This window comes from Nomascus leucogenys, chromosome X, assembly GCF_006542625.1.
Source record: "Nomascus leucogenys isolate Asia chromosome X, Asia_NLE_v1, whole genome shotgun sequence".
NCBI classification, from domain to species: domain Eukaryota; kingdom Metazoa; phylum Chordata; class Mammalia; order Primates; family Hylobatidae; genus Nomascus; species Nomascus leucogenys.
In genome coordinates, this window is record NC_044406.1 from 41726974 (window position 1) to 41749063 (window position 22090).

Consider the following 22090-nt stretch of genomic DNA (forward strand, 5'->3'; position numbering starts at 1 on the left):
TCTAGGAAGTTCCAAATTTTCCCACATCTTCCTTTCCTCTTCTAAGCCCTCCAAACTGTTCCAACCTCTGCCTGTTACCCAGTTCCAAAGTTGCTTCCACATTTTAAAGTATCTTTATGCAGTACCCCACTCTCTGTGATATGAATTTACTGTATTAGCCTGTTTTCACATTGCTATAAAGAACTTCCCTTAGACTGGGTAATTTATAAAGGAAAGAGGTTTAATTGACTCACAGTTCCACATAGCTGGGGAAGCCTCAGGAAGCTTACAATCATGGCAGAAGGGGAAGCAAGCACCTTCTCCACCAGACGGTAGGATAGAGTGTGAGAGTGTGAAGGAAGAGCTGTCAGACACTTGTAAAACCATCAGATCTTGTGAGAACTCACTCACTATCATGAGAACAGCATGGGGGAACCGCCCCCATGATCCAATCACCTCCCTCCCTTGACACGTGGGTATTACAGGTTGCTCCCTCGACATGTGAGAATTAAATTTGAGATGATATTTGGGTGGGGACACAAACCCAAACCATATCACAAGGTGATACCAAAATTTATATGAAAAGACAAAAGAATGAGAATAGCTAAAACAATTTTTAAAAGAATAAAGCTGAAGTAATCAGACTACCTGACTGTAAGACTTATTATGAAGTTATAGAGTCCAGAGAGTGTGGTGTTAGTGAAGGGATACACACGTAGATCAATGCAGAACAGAGAGTTCAGAAATAGCCCCACACTTTTACGGCCATTTGATTTTTGATAAAAGTGCAAAGGCAATTCAATGAAGAAAGGATTATATTTTCAACAAATGAATGAATGGTATTGGAACAACTGCACTTTCATATACAAAAAAAGAACCTCAACCTTAACTTTACACCTTATGCAAACATTAATTCAAAATCAACAACATATATAAATGTAAAATATAATAGTGTGAAACTTTTAGCAGAAAACAGGAGAAATATCTCTATAATCTGGGATTAGGTAAAATTTTTTGACATGACGCAAAAGCATGATCTATAAAAGAAAAAAGATTATAATTTGGACTTCATCAAAACCAAAACCTTTTGTTCTGTAAAAGACACTGTTCAGAGAAGGATATGAGAAGCTACAGATCAGGAGAACATACTTTCAAATCACATATCTGACAGAGGACTTCTATCCAGCATGTATAAAGAACTCTTACAACTCAGCAGTTAGAAAATTTAAGCACCATTTAAAAATGGCCAAAAGACTTCAACAATCACATCAACAAAGAGTGTATATGGATGAAAATAAGCACATGAGGCCAGACACAATGGCTCATGCCTGTAATCCCAACACTTTGGGAGGCTGAGGCAGGAGGATCACTTGAATTCAAGAGTTTGAGACCAGTCTGGGCAACATGGTGAAACCCCGTCCCTCCAATAAAAATATACAAAAATTAGCTGGGCATGGTGGCACATGCCTGTAGTCCCAGCTACTCAGAAGGCTGAGGCAGGAGAATCACCAAAGCCCAGGAGGCAGAGATTTCAGTGAGCCAAGATGGCACCACTGCACTCCAGCTTGAATGACAGACTGAGACCCTGTCTCAAAAAAAAAAGAAAAAGAAGAAAAAAAGAAAAGCACACAAAATGATTATCAATATCAATAGCCATTAAGAAAAAATACGCGGTGGCTCAAGCCTGTAATCCCAGCACTTTGGGAGGCCGAGGCGGGCGGATCACGAGGTCAGGAGATCGAGACCATCCTGGCTAACACGGTGAAACTCCGTCTCTACTAAAAATACAAAAAATTAGCCGGGCGTGTTGGCGGGCGCCTGTAGTCCCAGCTACTCAGGAGGCTGAGGCAGGAGAATGGTGTGAACTCGGGAGGCGGAGCTTGCAGTGAGCCGAGATTGCGCCACTGCACTCCAACCTGGGGGACAGAGAAAGACTCCGTCTCAAAAAAAAAAAAAAAAAGAAAATACATATTAAAACCATGATGAGATACTACTATACACCTATTTAAATGCCTAAATTAGAAATACTGACAAAACCAGGCCAGGTATGCCTGTAATCCCAGCACTTTGGCAGGCTGAAGTGGGTGGATCACTTGAGGCCAGGAGTTTGAGATCAGCCTGACCAACATGATGAAACCCCATCTCTGTAAAACAAACAAACAAACAAACAAACAAAAATACAAAAATTAGCCAAGCATGGTGGCAGACGCCTCTAGTCCCAGCTACTCGGGAGGCTGAGGCAGGAGGATCACTTAAACCCGGGAGGCAGAGGTTGCAGTGAGCCAAGATCATGCCACTACACTCCAGCCTGGGTGACAGAGCGAGACTCTGTCTCAAAAAAAAATAAAAGAAAAGAGGAAGGAAGGAAGGAAGGAAGGAAGGAAGGAAGGAAGGAAGGAAGGAAGGAAGGAGAGAGAGAGGAAAGAAAGAAAGAAAGAAAGAAAGAAAGAAAGAAAGAAAGAAAGAAAGAAAGAAAGAAAGAAAGAAGAGAAGAAAGAAAAAGAGAAAGAAAGAAACAAAGAAAGAAAGAAAGAAAGAAAGAAAGAAAGAAAGAAGAAAGAAAGAAGAAAGAAAGAAAGACAAAACCATTGCTAGCAGGGATGCAGAGAAGCTGGAACTCTTACAGTGCTCTTCAGAATGCAAAATGGCACAGCCACTTTGGAAAGAAATTTGGAGTTTCTTATGAAATTAAACATACACTTACCATATGATCTGGCAATCCCACTCCTGTGTATTCACCTTGGAAAAATGTTCAAATGAAACCTGTACATGAATGTTCATAGTAGCTTTATTTGTAATAGCCCCAAAGTGGAAATAACCCAAATATTCTTCAATGGGTGAATGGATAAATAAACTGCAGTAGCACTCAGCAATAAAAAGGAACTATTGATTCACCTTACAACTCGATTGGATCTCAAAGGCATTATGCTAAGGGAAAGAAGAAAGTCTCAAAAGGTGACATATTATATAATTCCATTTATATGACATTCTCAAAAAGTTGTAACTGTAGTGATAGAGAGCAAATCAGTTGTCAGGGCTTAGGGCTGGGGTAAGGTGTGACAACGGAACAGCATAAAGGATTTTGAGGGTAATAGAACTGTTCTTTATTCTGTTTGTGGTGGTGGTTACATGAACCTATGCAAGTGCTAAAATTCATCAAACTGCATGCCAACAAACTCAGTTTTACTAAATGTTAATTTTAACATAAAAATAAATTATTTTGAACATCCTAAAGAACTTTTGTTTAGGTGGGTTACATCTATCAATATTTGCCATAATAGAACTTAAAAGTGATAAAATTTTTAAATATTAATTTGTTAATTCATTTAAAATAATACTGAAAACATGTTACATGTTACATAAATAACATACTTTTAGTGAAAAATAAGTATATATTGAAATATGCAAAACATTTAATTGCATTGTTTTACATTTTTACAAATCTGGCTGGATTCTCATATCTCCTTCTATATTCAACCTGTTGTAGTATCATAGCCCCAGGAAAACTGCACTATGTACTTAATAAAGAAATCCATAAATTCAAATAAAATCTCGGTATTATTGTGAAAATAGTTTTGACTTTTTGAACCCCCAAAAGGTTCCTCCCAGGGGTCCCCAGTCCTCCCTTTCATTATTACTGCTAGTATATACCCAAGTGCCATACCCTTCTTAGATGGTTCAGCTTCAGCTCAGGGTCATTGATCTAAATTTGCCTTCCCTCTTTGTCCCTGGTATTCATGATCTCCTTTCTTGACAGAACGTTGCTATACCTATCTTATTTCTGTTACATTTTATACAGAATTTATTTATTTGGGGTGAGATGAAGGATTTCTTTATTTGGGGTGAGATGAAGGATTTCTCACACCAGCTTTACCTACCTTATAGGCTGTAGTTCTCTCTATAATTATGGTGCTATTTGCTCTCTTCCATTTTGTTTGGTGTGATTTTCTTGAGCTTTTTCACAGTGTATCTATTTTTTTAGCTGTGAGGTTTGTTTGTTTGCTTCTCATGTGGCTTTGTAATTTATTTTTCTTTTCTATTTTGTTCTGAGATTTACAAACTTGGTTAAAATATCTTAATTGTGTTCTTTGAGCTCTTATATTTCTTCATTATGCCCTCTGACCCATTATGATAGTATGATATCTATACACCATCATGATATTTATAATACTTCCAGGGTTTCCTTGGGTAAACTTTCTCATTTGCTCTTTGCTTATGTTCCTTTCTCTTTTCTTCATTTTCTCCCAGTTTCTGTGCATAGGTCTTGAACTGGTTCTTTTCCTATTCCCACTCATAATTTGATGGGCTGGCTACCTATTGAAAAATACTATAAAGTGGTCCACATCCTCAACGTAAGTTTCTTATATCAAGGCTGGGCGCAGTGGCTCGTGCCTATAATCCCAACACTTTGGGAGGCCAAGGTGGGCAGATCGCTTGAGCCCAGGAGTTTGAGACTAGCCTGGGCAAAATGCCAAAACCCCATCTCTACAAAAAGTACAAAAATCAGCCAAGCATGGTGGCGCACGCCTGTAGCTCTAGCTACTTGGGAGGCTGAGGCAGGAGGATTGCTTAAACCCAGGAGTTCAAAGCTGCAGTGAGCTGTGATGGCACCACTGCACTTCAGCCTGGGTAATAAAGTGAGACGTTGTCTCAAAAAAAAGTTTCTTGTATCAAATACTCTGTCCACGAACTGTGTGAAATAATTCATTTCACCAGTAATAGTATTTCAGACCTATCCCAGTCTTCCACCAAGATGGTGCCACAATCCTAATATCTTAGTGCCAGGATATGAGAGATTGGGTAGGGTGTGGGGAAAGGGAATCGGTCTATAATCTTCTGATTAATTATCAGTTTTTGAGTGTGCCTGGGTCTTGGGGGTTGTAACCTACACAAATGTTTCTATCCTTCCTTCAGGAGCCTAACTCCTCTCCCTACTCCCCTTCCTGATTGCAGCATTTCCAATCTATTTGCCTTAAGCCTGTTCCCTATTTACTGTTTTTTTTCCCTTTAGGTGATACGGAAAGCCTGGAGCGGAGTGGAAATCCCTTCTCCAGGTGGGATAAAGTTTCAGTACTACCTTATGATGAAGGATCCCGGAACCCAAGGATAGACTTTTGTTATGGAGAAGTACCTACGGGTTACACAATAGCTACACTTCCCCCTACATCAGCCAGATCCTCAGGGGGATTTTTCTCAGATCCTTATCATGAGAACTTGGTGAAGTTATTGGAGGGAAAGGCCTCAAAAGTGTGGAACTTCTCCTATGAGTGTGGCCTTCAGGTATTTCTCAGTCTCATGCTAGTCCTCACTCAGTTTCCAGCAACTTGTCAAAATCACTAGTCAAGTTAAGTGGTCCTACCACTTATGGCCGTCACCAGCTTTTATTTTAGGTAAGCACATCTCAGGTGCTGAATCTCTTTGGATCTCCCTGTCTCTCTAGATTTCAGGGTAGTAATTTGCCCTGTGACTTCAATTCTCTGATGGGTCTAGGAAAAACAATCTATTTTTAGTTTACACTACCTTCTTACTGTAAGGACAGGCATGATGATTTCCAAGTTTTTTACATGTTGGAGCTGAAACCAGAGCTGGTTCTAGACCCCCTAATTTTATTGTTGCTGTATACAAACTCATTCTTCCTGTCTCTGTGGATTTGTTCCATTTTAAAGTCCCTTTACTAGCAAATTAGTGAGGTATTGAGACAGAGGAAAAGCTAATGTGGGATTCAGCCCTCCATCTTTAACCAAAAGTTCTAATAAACTTTCTAACATTAAGCCATCCTTGTATCCCTGAGATAAATATAATTTGGTTATGATATAGCTTTTTCATATACATTGGTAATTCAGTTTGCAAGTATTTTTAGGGTTTTTGTATCCAGGTTTGTGAGACTGGTTGAAAATATTCTTGTCTTGTACAATTCTTACCACTTTTCATGTAAAGATTATATACTAATTGCGTAAAATGATGTGGAAGTGTTTCTTCATTTTACATTTCCTAGAACAGTTTGTATCAGGTAGCTTTGGTAGATCTCACCTTAGAAACCTTTTTAAAAAATTTCTAGGGGAGAGTAGATTTTTAGCTATTGATTCAATTTTTAAAAATATACATCTTTCAGTCTTTCTAATTTTTCTTAAATAAGTTTTGCAATATATATATATATATATATTTTTTTTTTTTTTTTGAGATGGAGTCTCACTCTGTCGTCCAGGCTGGAGTGCAGTGGCATGATGTCAGCTCACTGCAGCCTCCACCATCTGGGTTCAAGCAATTCTCCCACCTCCGCCTCCTGAGTAGCTGGGATTACAGGTGCACACCACCACGCCCAGCTAATTTTGTATTTTTAGTAGAGATGGGGTTTCAACATGTTGGCCAGGCTGGACTTGAACACCTGACATCAAGTGATCTGCCCACCTTGGCCTCCCACAGTGCTGGGACTACAGGCATGAGGCACTGCGCTTGGTCCCCTCTATTCATTCTTAATATTATTCACTTGAGCCTTTTAAAAAAATTTTCCTGTTCAGTTCTCACAGAATTTTGTTTTCAAAAAACCAAGTTTTAGTTGTATTGATATTCTCTCTCTCTCTTCCTTCCTTCCTTCCTTCCTTCCTTCTTTCTTTCCTTTCTTTCTTTTTTATTATTAAACAGAGTCTCCCTCTGTTGTCCAGGCTGGAGTGCAGTGGTGCGATCTCGGCTCACTGCTACCTCCACCTCCCAGTTTCAAACAATTCTCCTGCCTCAGCCTCCCGAGCTGGGATTACAGGTGCCCACCACCATACCTGGCTAATTTGTGTGTGTGTGTGTATTTTTAGTAGAGATGGGGTTTTGCCATGTTGGCCAGGCTGGTCTCAAACTCCTGACCTCGAGTGAGGCGTCAGCCTCCCAAAGTGCTGGGCCTCACCTTCTGTTTTCTATTTTATCAATTTATGATCTTATATAGATTATACCTACTTTCATTAGGCTTAATTTGTTGTTGGTTTTCTAACTTCTTTAATTAGATGTTTAAATCATTAAATTTTAACTTGCTTTTTAATAAAAAAAAATTCAAGGCCATACTGCTCCCTTTAAGTTCTGCTTTAGTTCTATCTCACAACCTTTATATCTATATTACTATCATTCAGTTCTAAGTATTTTCTAATTTACATTATGACTTTTCTTCAACCCTTGAGTTACCCTAATTTTTCAATGCTTCTTTATTTTTCCTCTTCTTTCCTGCCTTCAACTTGATTGATGGAGTTTCCCCCGATTTTATCCTTTGGTGGCTTGGAAGTCATATATCTCTTTTTATCATTCCGTTGCCCCCCTCTACTAATGTGTAAGTTAGGACATTGTGCCCTCTGTTTCTATTTTTTAATGGCTACTTCAGAAATAACAATACGCATAATTTACTTACAAAAGTCTAAAATTTGAAAAAAAATTCCTTTACCCTTCTTTTAGATAATTCAATAACTTAAAATTCATATGCTAATGTTGTCTTGTATTTCAAGTCTCCATTGCTTTTTCAAATCCCACTCGCAATGATTGTGATTGTTTTATACTTCGGTGTTTATTTGCATTTGTCCATATGTTTACCATCATCTTTACTTTTCATTCTTTCACCCATCACAGACCTTCTACTTGGGATAGTTTTCCTTCTGCTTTTTACTGAATTTCCCTTAGTGAAGACCTGCTGATGAAGAATTATCTCAATGTTTGCCTGAAAATGTCTCTATTTTACTCTCATCCTTTATAAATATTTTTGCTGAGTATAGAATGCTAAGTTAACAATAATCAAATTGAAGATCATTTCATTATTTTCTGATTGTTGAGAAGTCAGCTGTCAGTCTAATTGCTATTCCCATGAAATGAGCTGTCATATTTCCCCTGGCTCCATTTTCTCTTTCTCTTTGTTTTTCTGCAGTATCTGGGTGTAGATTTCTTTTTATTTATCCTACTTGGGATTTGTTGGGCTTCTTAAATGTGTGGATTGATTTCTTTCATTAGGTCTGTTAAAATTCTCAACCATTATTATTATTTAATATTAACATTGTCAACTTTTGAATTATTGAATATTAAGTATATGAATAGTAACAGTATTTCATAGTCATATTATCTTCCTCTCATATTGTAATCAATGTATGCTAGATTTCCTCATCACATCCTCCACATCTCTCCTCTCTGTCCCATATTTTCATTTCTTCACTTTTAGAAGCTTTTCCCCCTCTTTTCCCCACAATATGCCATGTCACTTTTTATGGTTTCCTCTTCTCTGCAGATATTTTCAGATTAATAATCGGTTTCTTTAAGCATACAACACATGGTCATTTTAAAATGTGTCTGAGAACTCTGTGATATGAAGCCTGTGCAAGTTTGTTTCTGTCGTTTCCTCTCCCTGCTGGTTCTAAGTCAAGTTACCTTGTTTCATTATGCAACTATTTTAGCCTGCTTTCTGATCATTGCCCATGACAATTTATTTGTGGGGGTTCCCTGAGGCCTGAGATGGATTTATTCTCCTCCAGAGATTTTGTATTTGTTTCTACTGAGCACCTTGGAGTGCCACCTGTCTGGCAGCCACCCACAACTAAGTTCATGGTTTGAAGTTCTGTAGCTGACCCAGGCCATGGATAATAGGGGAGTCAATTTGTCTGAGGGCTGGAGTGTGGCCTCATCTTCTCAGGAATAGATTTTGTAGCCTTCTTTTTAACCCTTTCTTTTTTAGCAAGAGAGCTCTACTTAGCACCAAGGCAGCCTTCTGTATAGTTCTCAGGGATTATTGGGAACAGAAGCTCCTATTATAACTAAATCTATAATAGGCTTAGTTCTGGATGGCCCTCAGGCTGCAGAGATAGCCCCTTGGGGTCTCAGGTTAATGTGGAGAGGGTCCCCTGTTAAGCTCCTACCTTGGGTTGATCCCAAGCCTTGCCTTCTTTCCCCCAACGCTGTGTGGCCATTGAATCAAAGCTCAGGTGGGCAGTGTAGGCAAATGCCCTTAAAGCAAATTGGCTTTGATGCCTCTATATTCTGTTTACCTGTTTGGTTACAGCTGTCATCCAAAAGTTGGCCTGGACGTTTTCCTTTGTCCTCTCAGCTCTTCAGTGCTTTTAAAGTAGTTTTGAAATATTTTATTCAGCATTTCTTCATTAATTCAATAATAAAGTCAAATCAAATAACTAATCCTGCCATTGCCAGAACCTAGAAGTCCATAGTCTTAAATGGTTAAACATTCTTACTTGACTTAACAAGGTCTAAATTCAGGCAATATCCCTACTGTCTTTCCAAACAATACAACCACCTTAGAATGCTTTAAATATGAATAGTGCCCTGCTGTCTTACATGTTTATTTATTTATTTTTCTTTTTATGAATACATAATAGTTGCACATATTTATGGGGTGTGTCCTACATGTTTTTGTGTACTTCTGTGTTTTTAGTGCCAGCTTGTTTTTATACTCCCATATTCTTTAGCATTTTTATTGCCTCATATAATTAATGCTTATTTAGATTTCCCCACATTTACAATTTTTGTTCCCTGTTCCTTGCCTCCTATTCACCCCTTCTCTCTACTTTCAAGTTCCTCCTTCCTGAAGTATCTCTTGTGGTAGTTATTCTTGTGAGAAGCTATTATTGCTAAATTTTCTTAGTTTAGCTTTGGTTTTTTTCCCTGAAAATTTCCTCATTTCACTCTCAAGAAAAGAGTAGCAGTTCTTCTCAGCAGTATTTCTTGGGGGTACTAATTCTCCTTATGGCAACTGGTGAATCTCCTTCATGGCGTATCATTTATATGCAAGGACTTGGTTTTTATTGTTGCTTATTTCTGAGCCCATCTTCAGCAGATCCTTTCTTCATCTGTGGGGTTCCATTACCCTGGATCATAAAAATGTATTGCATTTGCTTTTGCTGAGATTCTATAGGTTTCAATGGTTCTGTCCCAACTTTTAATTTTTCAGCATGTGGTTCCCATACCACACAGTAAATTTTGACCCCACATCCACATAGAACACAGGCCTGGGATTTTTATTTCTGCTTGTGGTTCCAGAGACAACATAAGTCCTTTCATTGTTTATTCTCCAATGCCCTTTTAATGGACAAGAGAAACTACTAAATGCTTTACCCAGAGGTTTCAGCTATAGCTCCTCTGCCTGTGGTGGACCTGAAGCTGTGTTGTCAGTACCTGGATGGATATTGGACTCCCAGCTCCAAGTCCCTAGCCCTCAGGGCCTGATAATCTGGAACCAATACCACACAGGACACTGCAGTGTCTGTTTACAATTACTACACTGCCTTTTGTTTTTCCTTTTGTTTCCCTAGAGATTTTGCTTTTTATTTTTTAAAGTTCAGCTAGAAATGTAAAGTTTTGTTCTAGTTGATCTAGTGTTAATCTGTTTGTAGTGGGAACGAGGCACTGGCCATATCATCTTAGTGTGCTGTGTTGCCAGAAGAAACCATGTTTTATACACACAATTTGGCACCTTTTTATAATTAAGCATTCTTCCTTATCATTTCCATCCTCATAAATACCCACTTCTTTAAGTTCTGAAGAAATTAAGTCTCCCCTCAGGACCATCTAGATTGTGAGTGCACATGAGGCCAGGCCTCTGTAGCAGGCTGGATTACTTTCCAGACACAACACCATGTCGTTTAAGTATATCACTCCCCTGGGGTCTAAAATTTCTTACCACAGTGAGTTTCAACTTTAAAATATTTTAGTAGCAGAACCCTTTCTGCAAGTACTACCTGGAACCCCCAAATACCAAACAAATAAGAGGAGAGCTTCTCTGGTTGAAGTGGGGTTGAGAGTTCTGATCTCACCAACTTACTTTCCTTGCTCCCCGCAGTGCTCTCCAAGGTGCTCCCTGGGCCATCTTCATAGACTCCTTGGACTCCAGGAAGGTGAGATAACAAATAGGTCAGTGGTTCTCAAACTGTGGTCCCAGAACCAGGAGTATGGGAATCACCTGGGGATGTGTTAGAAATGCAAATTCTCAAGCCCCCATCCCAGATCTATTGAACCAGAAACTCTGGGGGTGGGACCCAGCAATCTGTGTGTTAATGAGCCCTCTTGGTACATGAGGACCTCTGATGCATATTAAAGTTTGAGAAATTACCAGAATATTGTATTCAGGAGCTACTGGAACAAGGCTGAAGTGTTGCCGAAGATTAACATTTCTTGGGTGCTTAAATTAACCCAAGCTTCTTTGGAAGGTTATTTTCCATCCACCATTTTCTTTTACCTGAGTGATATTACAGACACTCTTGAGACACTTTCTTGTACCTGAGTGAGATTATAGACATTCTCAAGGCAAAGACACAACTTTGCAATGGCCTGAGTCCCTCTGAATTGATTCAATATCAGGAGGCTGAGGTAGGAGGATTGTTTGAGCCTAGGAGGTCGACACTGCAGTGAGCCAGGATTGCACCATTGCACTCCAGCCTGGGTGACAGAGTGAGACCCCATCTCAAAAGAAAATAAATAGATAAATAAATAAATAAATAAATAAATAAATAAACAAATAAATCACAGGGACGAGTAGGGATTCCTACGTTTAGTTCATTAGACAGAAATAATGAAGTTCCTCCTAATTTTTCTTGACAAAAAGACTGATCTCATTTCCCAGAGGCCAGCCCACTCTCTCCTCTCCGAGAGGGTATTACTTTTAAAAAAATTTAAATAAATAAATTGTTTAAAGACTCGAGGTCTGAAGTTTATAAAATGACTATCGAACAAAAGAAGCCAGACATAAAAGAGTACATGCTGAACAATTGCATTTAGAGAAGGTCTAAAGACAGACAACACTAATCTACAGTGAAAGAAGTTAGGATAGTTGTCTTTGAGTTCTGGGAAATGTTTTGTTTCTTGATCTGGATGCTGTTTACAGGAATATGTTTACCTTGTAGAAATTCATCAAGTTATATATGATATGTGCACTTTTCCTGTATATTTGATATACTTCAATATAAGAGTTTAAAAATGGCACTGGGTCACCTGCAGAGCAAGTGTGTAATGACACACTGTGGTGAGTGCCGGGCTACATACTTTCAGAGGATCTGGGCCTTCGTTTCTGGGTGCGAAACATACATTTGGAGGAAACACAGGTTTCTGGCATCAGGTCTACTGCATTTTGAAATTAAGAGTTGCATGGGGGCCACTCTGTTTCTTGATTGGAAAAAGGCCTTTTGGTTGATGGCGTCCCTGGTCAGAATTCCCTGTAGACAGTGAATAAGTGAGACCGTTACCAATGTGACCTGTAGGCCAGAGTCAGTTTTAGCATCTGGCTACTCCAAGAAATGGTAAATGGCAGGGCCCTGGATTTCTAATCAAATTATGCCACGAAATTGTGGGAAGGAATGTGTAATGGGTGACAGGGCAGTATCTCATTGTTTGGTACATGGTTCTGAACTCTATGGGTGGTTAATGCCCCCAGTTGTGAGCACCCATATTTCACCTGTGCCCTTCTGAATCCAGATCACAAATCTACATACGAACTAAGTCTCCCAGTCCTAACAGTATGTGGATGTAAATGAAGTCTCTGCTAAAGAATTAGCTTAGCTCGGCGCAGTGGCTCACACCTGTAATCCCAGCACTTTGGGAGGCCAAGGAGGGTGGATCACCTGAAGTCAGGAGTTCGAGACCAGCCTGGCCAACATGGCAAAACTCTGTCTCTACTAAAAATACAAAAAATTAGCTGGGCGTGGTAGTGGGTGCCTGTAATCCCAGCTACTTGGTAGGCTGAGGCAGGAGAATTGCTTGAACCCAGGAGGTGGAAGTTGCAGTGAGCCGAGATCACGCCATTGCACTGCACTCCAGCCTGGGCGACAGAGCAAGACTCTGTCTCAAAAAAAAAAAAAAAAAAAAAAAGAATTAGTTTAAATTTCACTGGTTCTTGCCCCATCTGCACATCTAGGAACTCCAGCCCACATGAAAAATAACTCAATTGTGTCTGCAAGTCCCCAGTAGGTTACAAACCAATCCGTTTTCACCATCTCCCATGTTCTTTCTTACTTATTCTGGGCCCCTATCTTTGTGTACTCTGACCATGAAGCTGTTTAAGAACTAGTTACCCCTTCCCTCCCCACCCCTGCCACTGCTGTATTTGTGCTCACCGTGGGAATGTTGGTGAAGGTGCCAAGGGTGCTACTTCCTGATACCCCTAAAGGCCCTAATCGTGGAGGTGCCTGACCACGTGCCAGACATTCTCAAACATGCCTGGATCTCAGTTTGAGCTCAAGGTTAACACATACCTGCTGAATACATGATGCCTTGGGTTCCACGATGGTATGATCTGAAGGCAGGCTCTGGCTGCTGCTACATTCCATTGCTCAATTTGGGGGTTAGTGACTGGTAGGGGCATAGGACTGGCCTTGAATGGCTGCCCTGTTGCTAAGGGACAATGGTGTTTTCCAGATATAGGAGGCATGAGGTTCAATTAGGAAGTGCCCGGCACAGCTGCTCCCCCTGGCGGTCTGTGCCTTCCACCAGCCGAGACAGGTCAGGTTCAGCAATCTCGTGCCATTCATGGCTCTCAGTGAGTTCCTCTTAGAACTATTGTTGAGTGCAGGGTATTTAAAAGGGTTTTCTCTATCAGACAAACCCAAAATGAGGAATGTGCTATTAAAAATGTGAATGCCATACAAGATGAAGAAAGGTTGTGGAAATGTTCCAGATTAAAGGAGGCTAAAGAGAGATGACAACTAAATGCAATACTTCACCCTAGGCTAGATCCTGCAATAGAGTGGGAAAATGCTATAAAGGACATTACTGGGTCAACAGACAAAATTGGAATACAAATGGTAGATTAACGTATTGTATCAATGTTAAATTTTCTGAAGCTCTACTGTAGTGATGTGGGGAATATGCCTATTCTTAGGAAATGCACACTGACGTATTTAGGCATGAAGGGCCATGATACATGTAATTAATTTATCTTCATATTGTTCAAAAATACACACCCCCATTTATAAAAGAGTGCACATGTGCAAATGATAATACAAATGAGATAAAATTTCCTAACGGGTAAATCTGGTAAAGAGCAGATGCTCTTTATACTATTTTTTATAACTTTTCTGTAAGTTTGAAATGATTTCCAAATAAAAATGTTTAAAATTTTTAAAGGTCAGTTTCTGTGCAAGCAGTCAGGATCTGGTGGCACACGCCTGCCTGGACTCTTCCCCTGGCAGAGATGAAGAATGAGGACATGGCTGTGTTCTTCCAGGTAGGGATACCAGACCCATCCCAAAAGGTAGTCAGACACCCTGCATGAAGTTGCCAAGTGCCATCCAAAGCCACCCATCTCTTGATCTCCCCCATCCTACAAGACACCAAAAATAACAACTTTTTACATTTTCTCCTGAAAATTATGAGCCCTAGGTGTTAATGAAATCTTGGTTATGAAAGGAAGGTGTATTGGTTCATTAACTCATCCATCCATTCATTCATTCAGTAAATGTTTTGAATACCTACTTACCATGTGACAGGAGCTAAGGAAGGAGAATGCATCCCAAGGTACAAGAGGAGACACAACTCCTGTCCTAAAAAAGCCTATGAGCTAGTTGTGATGCACCCACAGCCACGTAAATAAACATATATTTCCAAATGAGTTGAGCATGAAGTAGACTTGGGAAGCAATGGGGAGCCCAGCCTTTTACCAGAGCCAGTGGATCCAAGCCCCATGGATCTGATACGCGTTCAATTTCCCTCCAGGATTATCTAGGTAATAATTACTTTTGTACCTGACACTGATGAGAGAAGGACTCATAGTGCTTACCCCATCCTGGGTTCATCCCATCTGTTTCGGCTTAGCTCTCTGCAGGCTGCTCTGCCCTCTGTCAGTATCAGGGAAGGGGCCAACAAGCCACTCTATCAATATCCCTGGGCTGATGGGCCAGTGAACTTTGGAAAACAGTCTTTCTACTGATCTGTGCCTGTGAGTAAACATAGCAACTGAACCCATAATGTTTTTAGAAGACGAAGACCACCAAATTCCCTCGTGTGCAAGCCTGGCAGCCTACTGGCCATGAGAGTCCCATCACTGGGATCTGAATCATGAAAGCAACATGACTGTCCTCCAAAAGGACAGAATAATGGCCTTATGGGACAGCCGTGGTCCTTTCCACCCCCAATCCCAGGTGGTACCCACTGTGATGCCCTGCACACAAGGGACAAAAGTGGAGTTCATTGCCTTGGTACTCTAAATAGACAGCATTGGGGAGGGAGTTGTGGAGAATGTGTGTGTGACTGTATGTGACATGATGTGTGTCCCTTCTGTCCAGGGGTCTCAGGCGGGACTGACCCCCACCTCTGATGCATTCTGGGCCTGGTCCAAAGAAGTTTCAGGTTTGGATCCAACAAACGTTTACTGAATCCCTACAAAGTTCCAAGCCTTTTTACTTTATACTTTGACACATTTTTATATCATTTAATCTTTAACAATAACCCTTTAAGGTAGGAATTATCTGCATTTTACAGATGATAAAACAATCGCAAAGAGGTTCATTGATTTGCTCAAGTATATCATACAGCTTTTTTTTTTTTTTTTTTAAACACACACACACTATACTCTTAGCTGAGGCCTGTCTGCGTTGGTTGCTTATCTTACAGCATTTCTTGTCTTCTGTACTTTTGGAGCAACTGCTCCCCTTATACAAGCCCCCTTATTTCCTCTCCTTTCACTAGCCCAGGTGGGCTTTTCTTGTTTTAATACTGCATTTAATAGCACAAAAAATCACGAATACAAAGAAACTGGCAAAGGTGTTTGTCAATGATATCCCTGCCTCCTCCACTTTTCTGCTTTCATACCCATATATGTAATGGGCCACATTTTTTAGAAACTTTTCTTTTTCCCCCCAAACATATAACTGTTATGTGATTGGTCAATTGAAGCTGAAACACCCATGGAGAAAGATGTTTTAGGGTTACAAGGGCACACCCCCCACCACCCCCCTCCCCCCCACACTTTCCCACACAATCTTTTGGAGGAATATAGGATATGTACCAGTGTCAGCATTTTCCTGCTCCTGCCTTCCTCACCCAGAGTGTTTCTACCATTTAATTTCCCTTTCATCAACTGCTTAGACTAGAGCCTCTTCTCCCTCCCCTTCTATTTCTCTTCCAATCAGGACCTTTTGGACACTGGGTACTGTTCAATTCTTACTCTGTCAGGCCCATGGGCCATGGTCAAGTAGGTCCTTTAGATCTCGATGCCAGTCATAGTATTGGTGTCGTCATCTTCCATTGCAGGTAGGTCTGTGTGTCACTTCAGTAGGCTTGTGTGTTCATTTCTTTCACTTTTTCTGACTCATGTTCCAGCACCTGTTTGTGATAGAACAGTAAATACCCTTCACTGTCCAGTACGTCCTTAATACTGGCCTTAGTGATGACGGCATCATCACACTTGAACCACTGGTCCTTGTGGTGCCGGATGAAGCTGGTATAGTGGCCACTCTCCAAGGTTCCTTGGTGATTAACCACAGCAAACAAGGAATACTTATTTTCGTTGTTTCCACTATTGGTTGGCAGCTGCAATTGTCCATTCATTCTGCTCTCTTTACTTGAGGCCATAAACGGTGTCATATCCAGCTCCAGAGGAAAGGAAATGTATGTAGTGATCTTGCGCCTCTGTTTGGCTGAATGTTCAAACCGTTTGAAATGAAAACAGGCAACGACAGGTAATTTATTCATTGTGAGCTGTTTGGTAGATTCCTGGTAGCTTTGGCAACTACCACATTTGATTTTGGCACTGCTTCCTAAGTGCTCTGGCCTCGTAAACCTCCGCAAGCAGTCCGTGAGGGTGGTAATTCCTGGTATGTGGCTTTCCCCGTTCACACTGCTCTCCCTCCCTGGGCTCATGGGCCAGAAGGAGGTGCAAGAGCCAGGCAAGTCCAAACTAATGTCCCAGCATGGGTCTATCGTGGTGGAGACGCCATGGCAGGCTTGACAGGTGACGTCAGACTGCAGGCCACCTGTGAAGATTTGGTCTATGATGCAGTTACAGTGGTTGGGATTGTTGGCCGCCTTCCCGACATCATCACCTTTGCAGTGCCTGTGCAGGACATCTAACGCTGCAATGAGGAACTCGTGGGCATCCTGTTGCCTGTACCCTGCTAAATGGCGGGCATGTATCCACACCAGGTGCAGTAATTTATAGGGCACATGAGGAGACGGGTTTCCAGAATACAACTCCCGAAACAGCGACGACATCTCACAGACCAGACACAACTCGGGACTCGGCATCTCACATCGGTGCCTGTCAGAGAGAAAGAAATCTCTCAGTATCGGCGTGTGGGTGAGGGCCTGGACAATGCAGTTCATAAAGCACGTGTTGCCAAGATTGATGAGTCCTCTTAAACCGATTGTAAAGCTAGAGGTGATTCTTCTTCTCCTTGGGTTGTGCCCCAGCAGTTCTAATTCTGGTTTGGTTGTTTCCCAGGTTGGGAATTTCTCACCAAGGCCTGGCACTGAACACTGCTGGTGAGAAACCTCTGTTGAGGTGGAGGCTTGTAATTTCAAAGCTTCTCCTTGCTCTTCTTTGGCAATTTGCTCAATGTCTTTGTCATATACATAGTCCTTACACATAAAGCAGTATATACCTCCGTAATACAGGTCTACGGCTAAGTTGTGTTGTTTCGTCTCTGCGTGCTCGTGAATGTGTTTCTCCGTGAAGCAGCCAAAGAAGACACAGGAAAGGCAAGAGTGGAGTCTGTTCAGATGGGTGCCACACACATGGCAGATGCACGACTTTGCCTTGCTTTTCCTGGTCTCTGGGGTTCCACACCACACGAAGCACTGGTAGATAACCCGCAGTTCCTGCCTCCAGTTCTCTCCCACCTTAAAGCTGTTCACGTGGGAACAGCCTGGTGGCCCCACGGCAAAATCCACATCCAGGCATCCGCCCCCAGGGCCGCGCCGGGGCCGGGGCCGGGGCGGGGGCCGGGGCCTAGGCTGCGGCGGGGTACGGAGCCGGGTCTGGGGCCGGGGCCGGGGTCGGCGGCGCGGCGCACGACTGCGACGCGGAGAGGGATCGGGGGGCCGCGGTGGATCGGAGGGAAGGGTGGGGGGAGGAACCTCGTCGCTGTTGCCGCCACCGCCGCTCCGCGCTGGGTTCTCATCCTCCAGCTCCTGCTTCGGCTCCTGCTCCGCCTCCCGGACCGGCTCGGGTTCGGGCTCCAGCTTGAGCTCAGCCCGGCGGCCCGGACCCTCCGCCGTCTCCACCTTCCCGGCGGCGTCCACCTTCCCCGCCGTCTCCACCTTCTCGGTGGAGTCCACCTTCCCCGCCGCCTCCACCTTCCCCGCCGCCTCCGCCTTCCCCTCCACCTTCGCCTCCGCCTCCACCTTCCTCTCCGCCTTCTCCGCGGTCTCCGCCGTCTCCGCCTCCTCTACCTCCTCCGCCTCCACTGGCGGCGGCTCCTCCCCCTGCTCGCAGGGCTCGGGCGGCCACTGGGCGTGGCGGCGCGGGGGCCACGCAGACCTGGGGTGTCCCCCGCCCGGCCTGAGGGAGCGCGGTGGCTGTGGCAGCTGGACCCAAAAGGGACTTTCACTGAAGGAGGCGGCGGCGGAAGCAGGCGACGCCCCCGGGAATCCTCCCGCCGAAGCCCCCTAGTGGAGGCTGCTTCTGCAGCCAGGCCCCGTTTCCTTTAATTCAGTATTTTCCAAACTTGCTTGTTCACGAGAATCACGTGGGGAGCGTGTTAAAATTACAGATTCCTCGGCTCCACCCGCAGGCCTACTGAATCAGAATCTCGAAGGGAGGTACTCCGGAACCTGTATCTCTAACTAGGGCCCCAGAGGCTGCTTATGATCAGGCAAGTTTGGGAAACACAGCTCTAATTCATTGAGGCTGGCGGGAAGGGGGGCGGGGACCGCGCAGTCTCTTTAAGGCGCTTCCAGCTCTCGGCTCCAATCGCTGCTCTGACCCCCTTCATCGTCTCCTCCCATCTCCTCGTCCTTCCCCTCGTCTATGCAGGCTTCCCCCGGCCACTGCGGGGCTGGGGGCCGAGCGGGTGCCAAGTCCAGAAATGTTTCTGAGGCTGTGAAATGTCCCCTCTGAGGGGGGTCCTGGGGAGCGCAGGCAGAAGCCGTGACAGGCCATCATTTCGGCGGCCGAGCCTGCCTCTAGCCCCGTCCCAGTCTCCCCTCCCACGCCAGGTCCTGCCCTTCCCGAAAAGGATGAAGCTCCAGCTGCAGTTCTGGGGAGGCCTGGACCGCAGCTCCGGAGGGGCCGGGCTACCAAGGCCGCTGGGCCTGGAGAGGCGCGTCCCTAGCCCATCTTATCAGCGCTCTGCAGGGTCTGGGCCTGCTGCTCGCGTCCTCCTGGGCTCCCAAGGCCACGGGTGGGTTGATGGCTTGGCAGCCGGCCTCCTGGCCCAGCAGACGCTGAGCAGCCCGAGGGCACAATCCACCTCTTCTCTCCAAGGCCAGCTGGAGGGACGAGGCACGACAAGGCCATCCCTACAGCTGGCACTTCCCTACAGCTGAGAGGGGGCCTAAACTACAGGACACAGTCCCAAGACCCTTAAGCCCTGGCAGCATCCCGGGGTGGGCAGCAGGTGGAAGTGGAAAGAAGCCTGTGGAGCTGCCAGCAGGGAGAGGGGGTCGGACGTGAGGCTGAGGGGCCTCTGGGAACCCCTGTGCCAAGAGGCTGCTGGCACTGGGCAGCAGCACCCCAAAGCCCACGAGGAGTGTGCCCAGAGCAAGTGGCTCAGACCTGGGGCATGGCTCGAGGGTGTCGGGCTGTAGCTGCTGGTCCTAGAGAGTGCAGCCCAGGGCAGGCATCAGGACAGGAGTCGGAGGAGAAAGAGTGTTCTAGGAAGAGTCCAGTCCCCGAGTCCTGGTGGTGGCTGGCTGTAGCCTAGTGCACGCTGTCTGGCTTGTGCGGCTGTGCTGCCTGAGTATACATACCCTAGCAACATTCTCCTTGTTCAGCACGGGACATCAGCTCTCCACCTGGCCCCTTCCTCGAGAGAGGGGACGGGGAGGCCTCCTAGGGTTAGCAGCAGGAGTTGGTCCTCAGGAATCAGGAGCCCTTGAAAGGAGGATGCGTGGTTCCCATACAACTGAGGGTCGCCCTGGGCCCCGCCCTTCCTGAGTCAGCTCTTGCTTCTATTCCTTGAAGCACCCCAGCATCCTTTCAATAAATGCCTGCCCTTTGTGGCCTGCAACCAGAGGAACTGCAACTAGCATACTCACTGAAGGAATCCTGCTGCTGCTAAAAACAACCGAGGTCATGGATGAGGGGGTGGAGGATACTCTCATCCCACCTCCAGACTGACAACAAAAAGACCTAAAGATCTCTATGTACCTGGGACTGTCTACCATTGAAGATTAGCCATGGTAACTTGTTGACTTAGTGATCAACTTCCTGCAGAAGCCCATAGGTCCACCTGGACTCTGCCCAGGCCAGCGTGTTCTGAAAATGGAGGGTTCTGTCACCATTCACTCAACAAATGTTTATTCTGCACTGACCGAGGGCCAGATGTACTAAGAGCTATGGACACAGCACTCCAACTTACCCCAGGGCTACTGAAATCAGGGATGGCTTCCCCAAAAGGCACACTAAGGAAAGTCTATGTCATTAGCAGAGAAGAGGCACCAAAAACAAAACATCAAAAAAGAAAAAATACCAGAAACAGTTTGACATTTGATTTTTTAAGTAGTCCTCGTGGGAAAAATCAGAACTTTGTTGTACTTCCTTACATTCATTTCCTGATTACATGATGCTTTTGTTTTGAATCACGTGTGGAGGGTGTCACCAAAATCTTTAGATGCTTTGTCCTTATGTGGATCTGGACCCAGATCCTGGCAAATGTTACCATCTCTGCCTCACAAAGATCTGACAGGATGCAGGCAGTTGGGGCTATCCTTAGGAGAGACAGCTCTCCTTCGCAGTAGATGCACCTGGGTGATAAATCCAACTCTGACCACAAGGTGGCAAAAGAGTAAATGACAATTCCTCATATATGTTTTGTATGTTTATATAAAACTATTGGTTTATGTAAAATGCTCTCTAAAAATATTAAGAAAAACGTGTGCTCCTTCACACATTTTTGGGTTGATGTCTGACATTTTGCATCATAAATGTCAATTGGCTACAAATAATGTAATTTGTGACAAATGTTAATATTCAAAAATAAAACTGTTATGTCACTATTTCACATGAATCCGGTGAAACCTAAATACCTTAGTGACTTGAGAGCCACCATCATCTGTTTTAAAAATTTATAACTGAGCTCTTCTTTGATACTTGGAAGTTGTACATTTTCCCTTTTCTCAGCTCTTAGTTCCATTCTGTTTTTCCAACAGAATTTTGTCTCAATGATTGTCTATTTTTGCACTTGAAATGTTTTTGATTATCCTATCGTATTTCTCTGCAGCAAAAATATGTATATATTTTTCAATTTAGATGCTCTTTAAATGTTCCTCTGATTATAAGGCTCTGAGTGTTGTTTAAAAAATTGCTCTTGCTTGAATTATCATGACAATTAGTATTAGAATAAAATGGATCAAAACTTTGTGAATATATTACAAATTTTGATAGGTAATTATTAAACATAAAACCAAAGTTCATTGTAGATAGGGCTTTTTAAAAAAAATTAATGGATGTATCCATGGATAAACATTGCTTTTTGCTAGAATGAGATAGGCTTCACCATCAATTCTCTTCCTATTTTTTGTTTGGTTAAATGTTAGCACACAGAAACCTCATTTATATGAATAAGTGAATAGGAATGGACATTTTGTTTTAGCAATGCATGCAAGTCTTTGAATTCCTTTGGAGATATATGGGGGGAAATTACACAATGATTTATCCTCAAAATTATTTCTCATGATTTATCAGCTGATAACTTCATAGGTTTTTTCTTCAATTCTACTGGAAGCAAAGAATTGGAAACCATCTGAGTTGCAAAAGGATTTGATCTGCATTCATTTGTTAGAGCAACTTGTTTGTTTACCATCGTCAGCATTGTTTGGAATTGTCTCTCCTGTGCCCCAAGGATTTTACATCACAGGGCAGTACACCCAGGTTAAGATTCAGGATAGGTAGAAGATATGCTTTTTCTTTTGTAAAGTGCAAAAAGGACCATTGTGAAAGGGGAGATAGAAAAAGAGAACCAGCTTGATTCCTACACTACAAGTGTGTTCTCTGGCA

General features: G+C 43.3%; 2 protein-coding genes across 2 annotated transcripts; one reads left to right on the top strand and one right to left on the bottom strand.

Annotated features, from left to right (window-relative positions):
* Positions 1-15276: 15276 nt before the first annotated feature.
* Positions 15277-19036, bottom strand: USP27X (ubiquitin specific peptidase 27 X-linked). Its single transcript, XM_012498792.2, has 2 exons — positions 18923-19036; positions 15277-18540 (listed from the first exon to the last, which is right to left on the bottom strand). Exons 1-2 carry the CDS (start codon positions 19034-19036, stop codon positions 16204-16206), a joined length of 2451 nt encoding a protein of 816 aa, XP_012354246.2. The 3' UTR covers positions 15277-16203.
* On the top strand, positions 18726-19535 carry LOC105738123. The gene is made up of 2 exons (XM_030807012.1): positions 18726-18746; positions 19090-19535. The coding sequence occupies exon 2, from the start codon at positions 19111-19113 to the stop codon at positions 19417-19419; it is 309 nt and encodes a 102-aa protein (XP_030662872.1). The 5' UTR covers positions 18726-18746; positions 19090-19110; the 3' UTR covers positions 19420-19535.
* Positions 19536-22090: the final 2555 nt, after the last annotated feature.

What these genes read in the sequence shown, in the direction of transcription:
- USP27X (XM_012498792.2), bottom strand. Translation starts at nt 19,036, where the DNA reads ATGATGGCCTGTCACGGCTTCTGCCTGCGCTCCCCAGGACCCCCCTCA. An exon ending in GCTCGGCCCCCAGCCCCGCA is followed by an intron (nt 18,541 to 18,922) that starts GTGGCCGGGGGA and finishes AGCCTCCACTAG; the next exon opens with GGGGCTTCGGCGGGAGGATT.
- LOC105738123 (XM_030807012.1), top strand. Translation starts at nt 19,111, where the DNA reads ATGAAGCTCCAGCTGCAGTTCTGGGGAGGCCTGGACCGCAGCTCCGGA.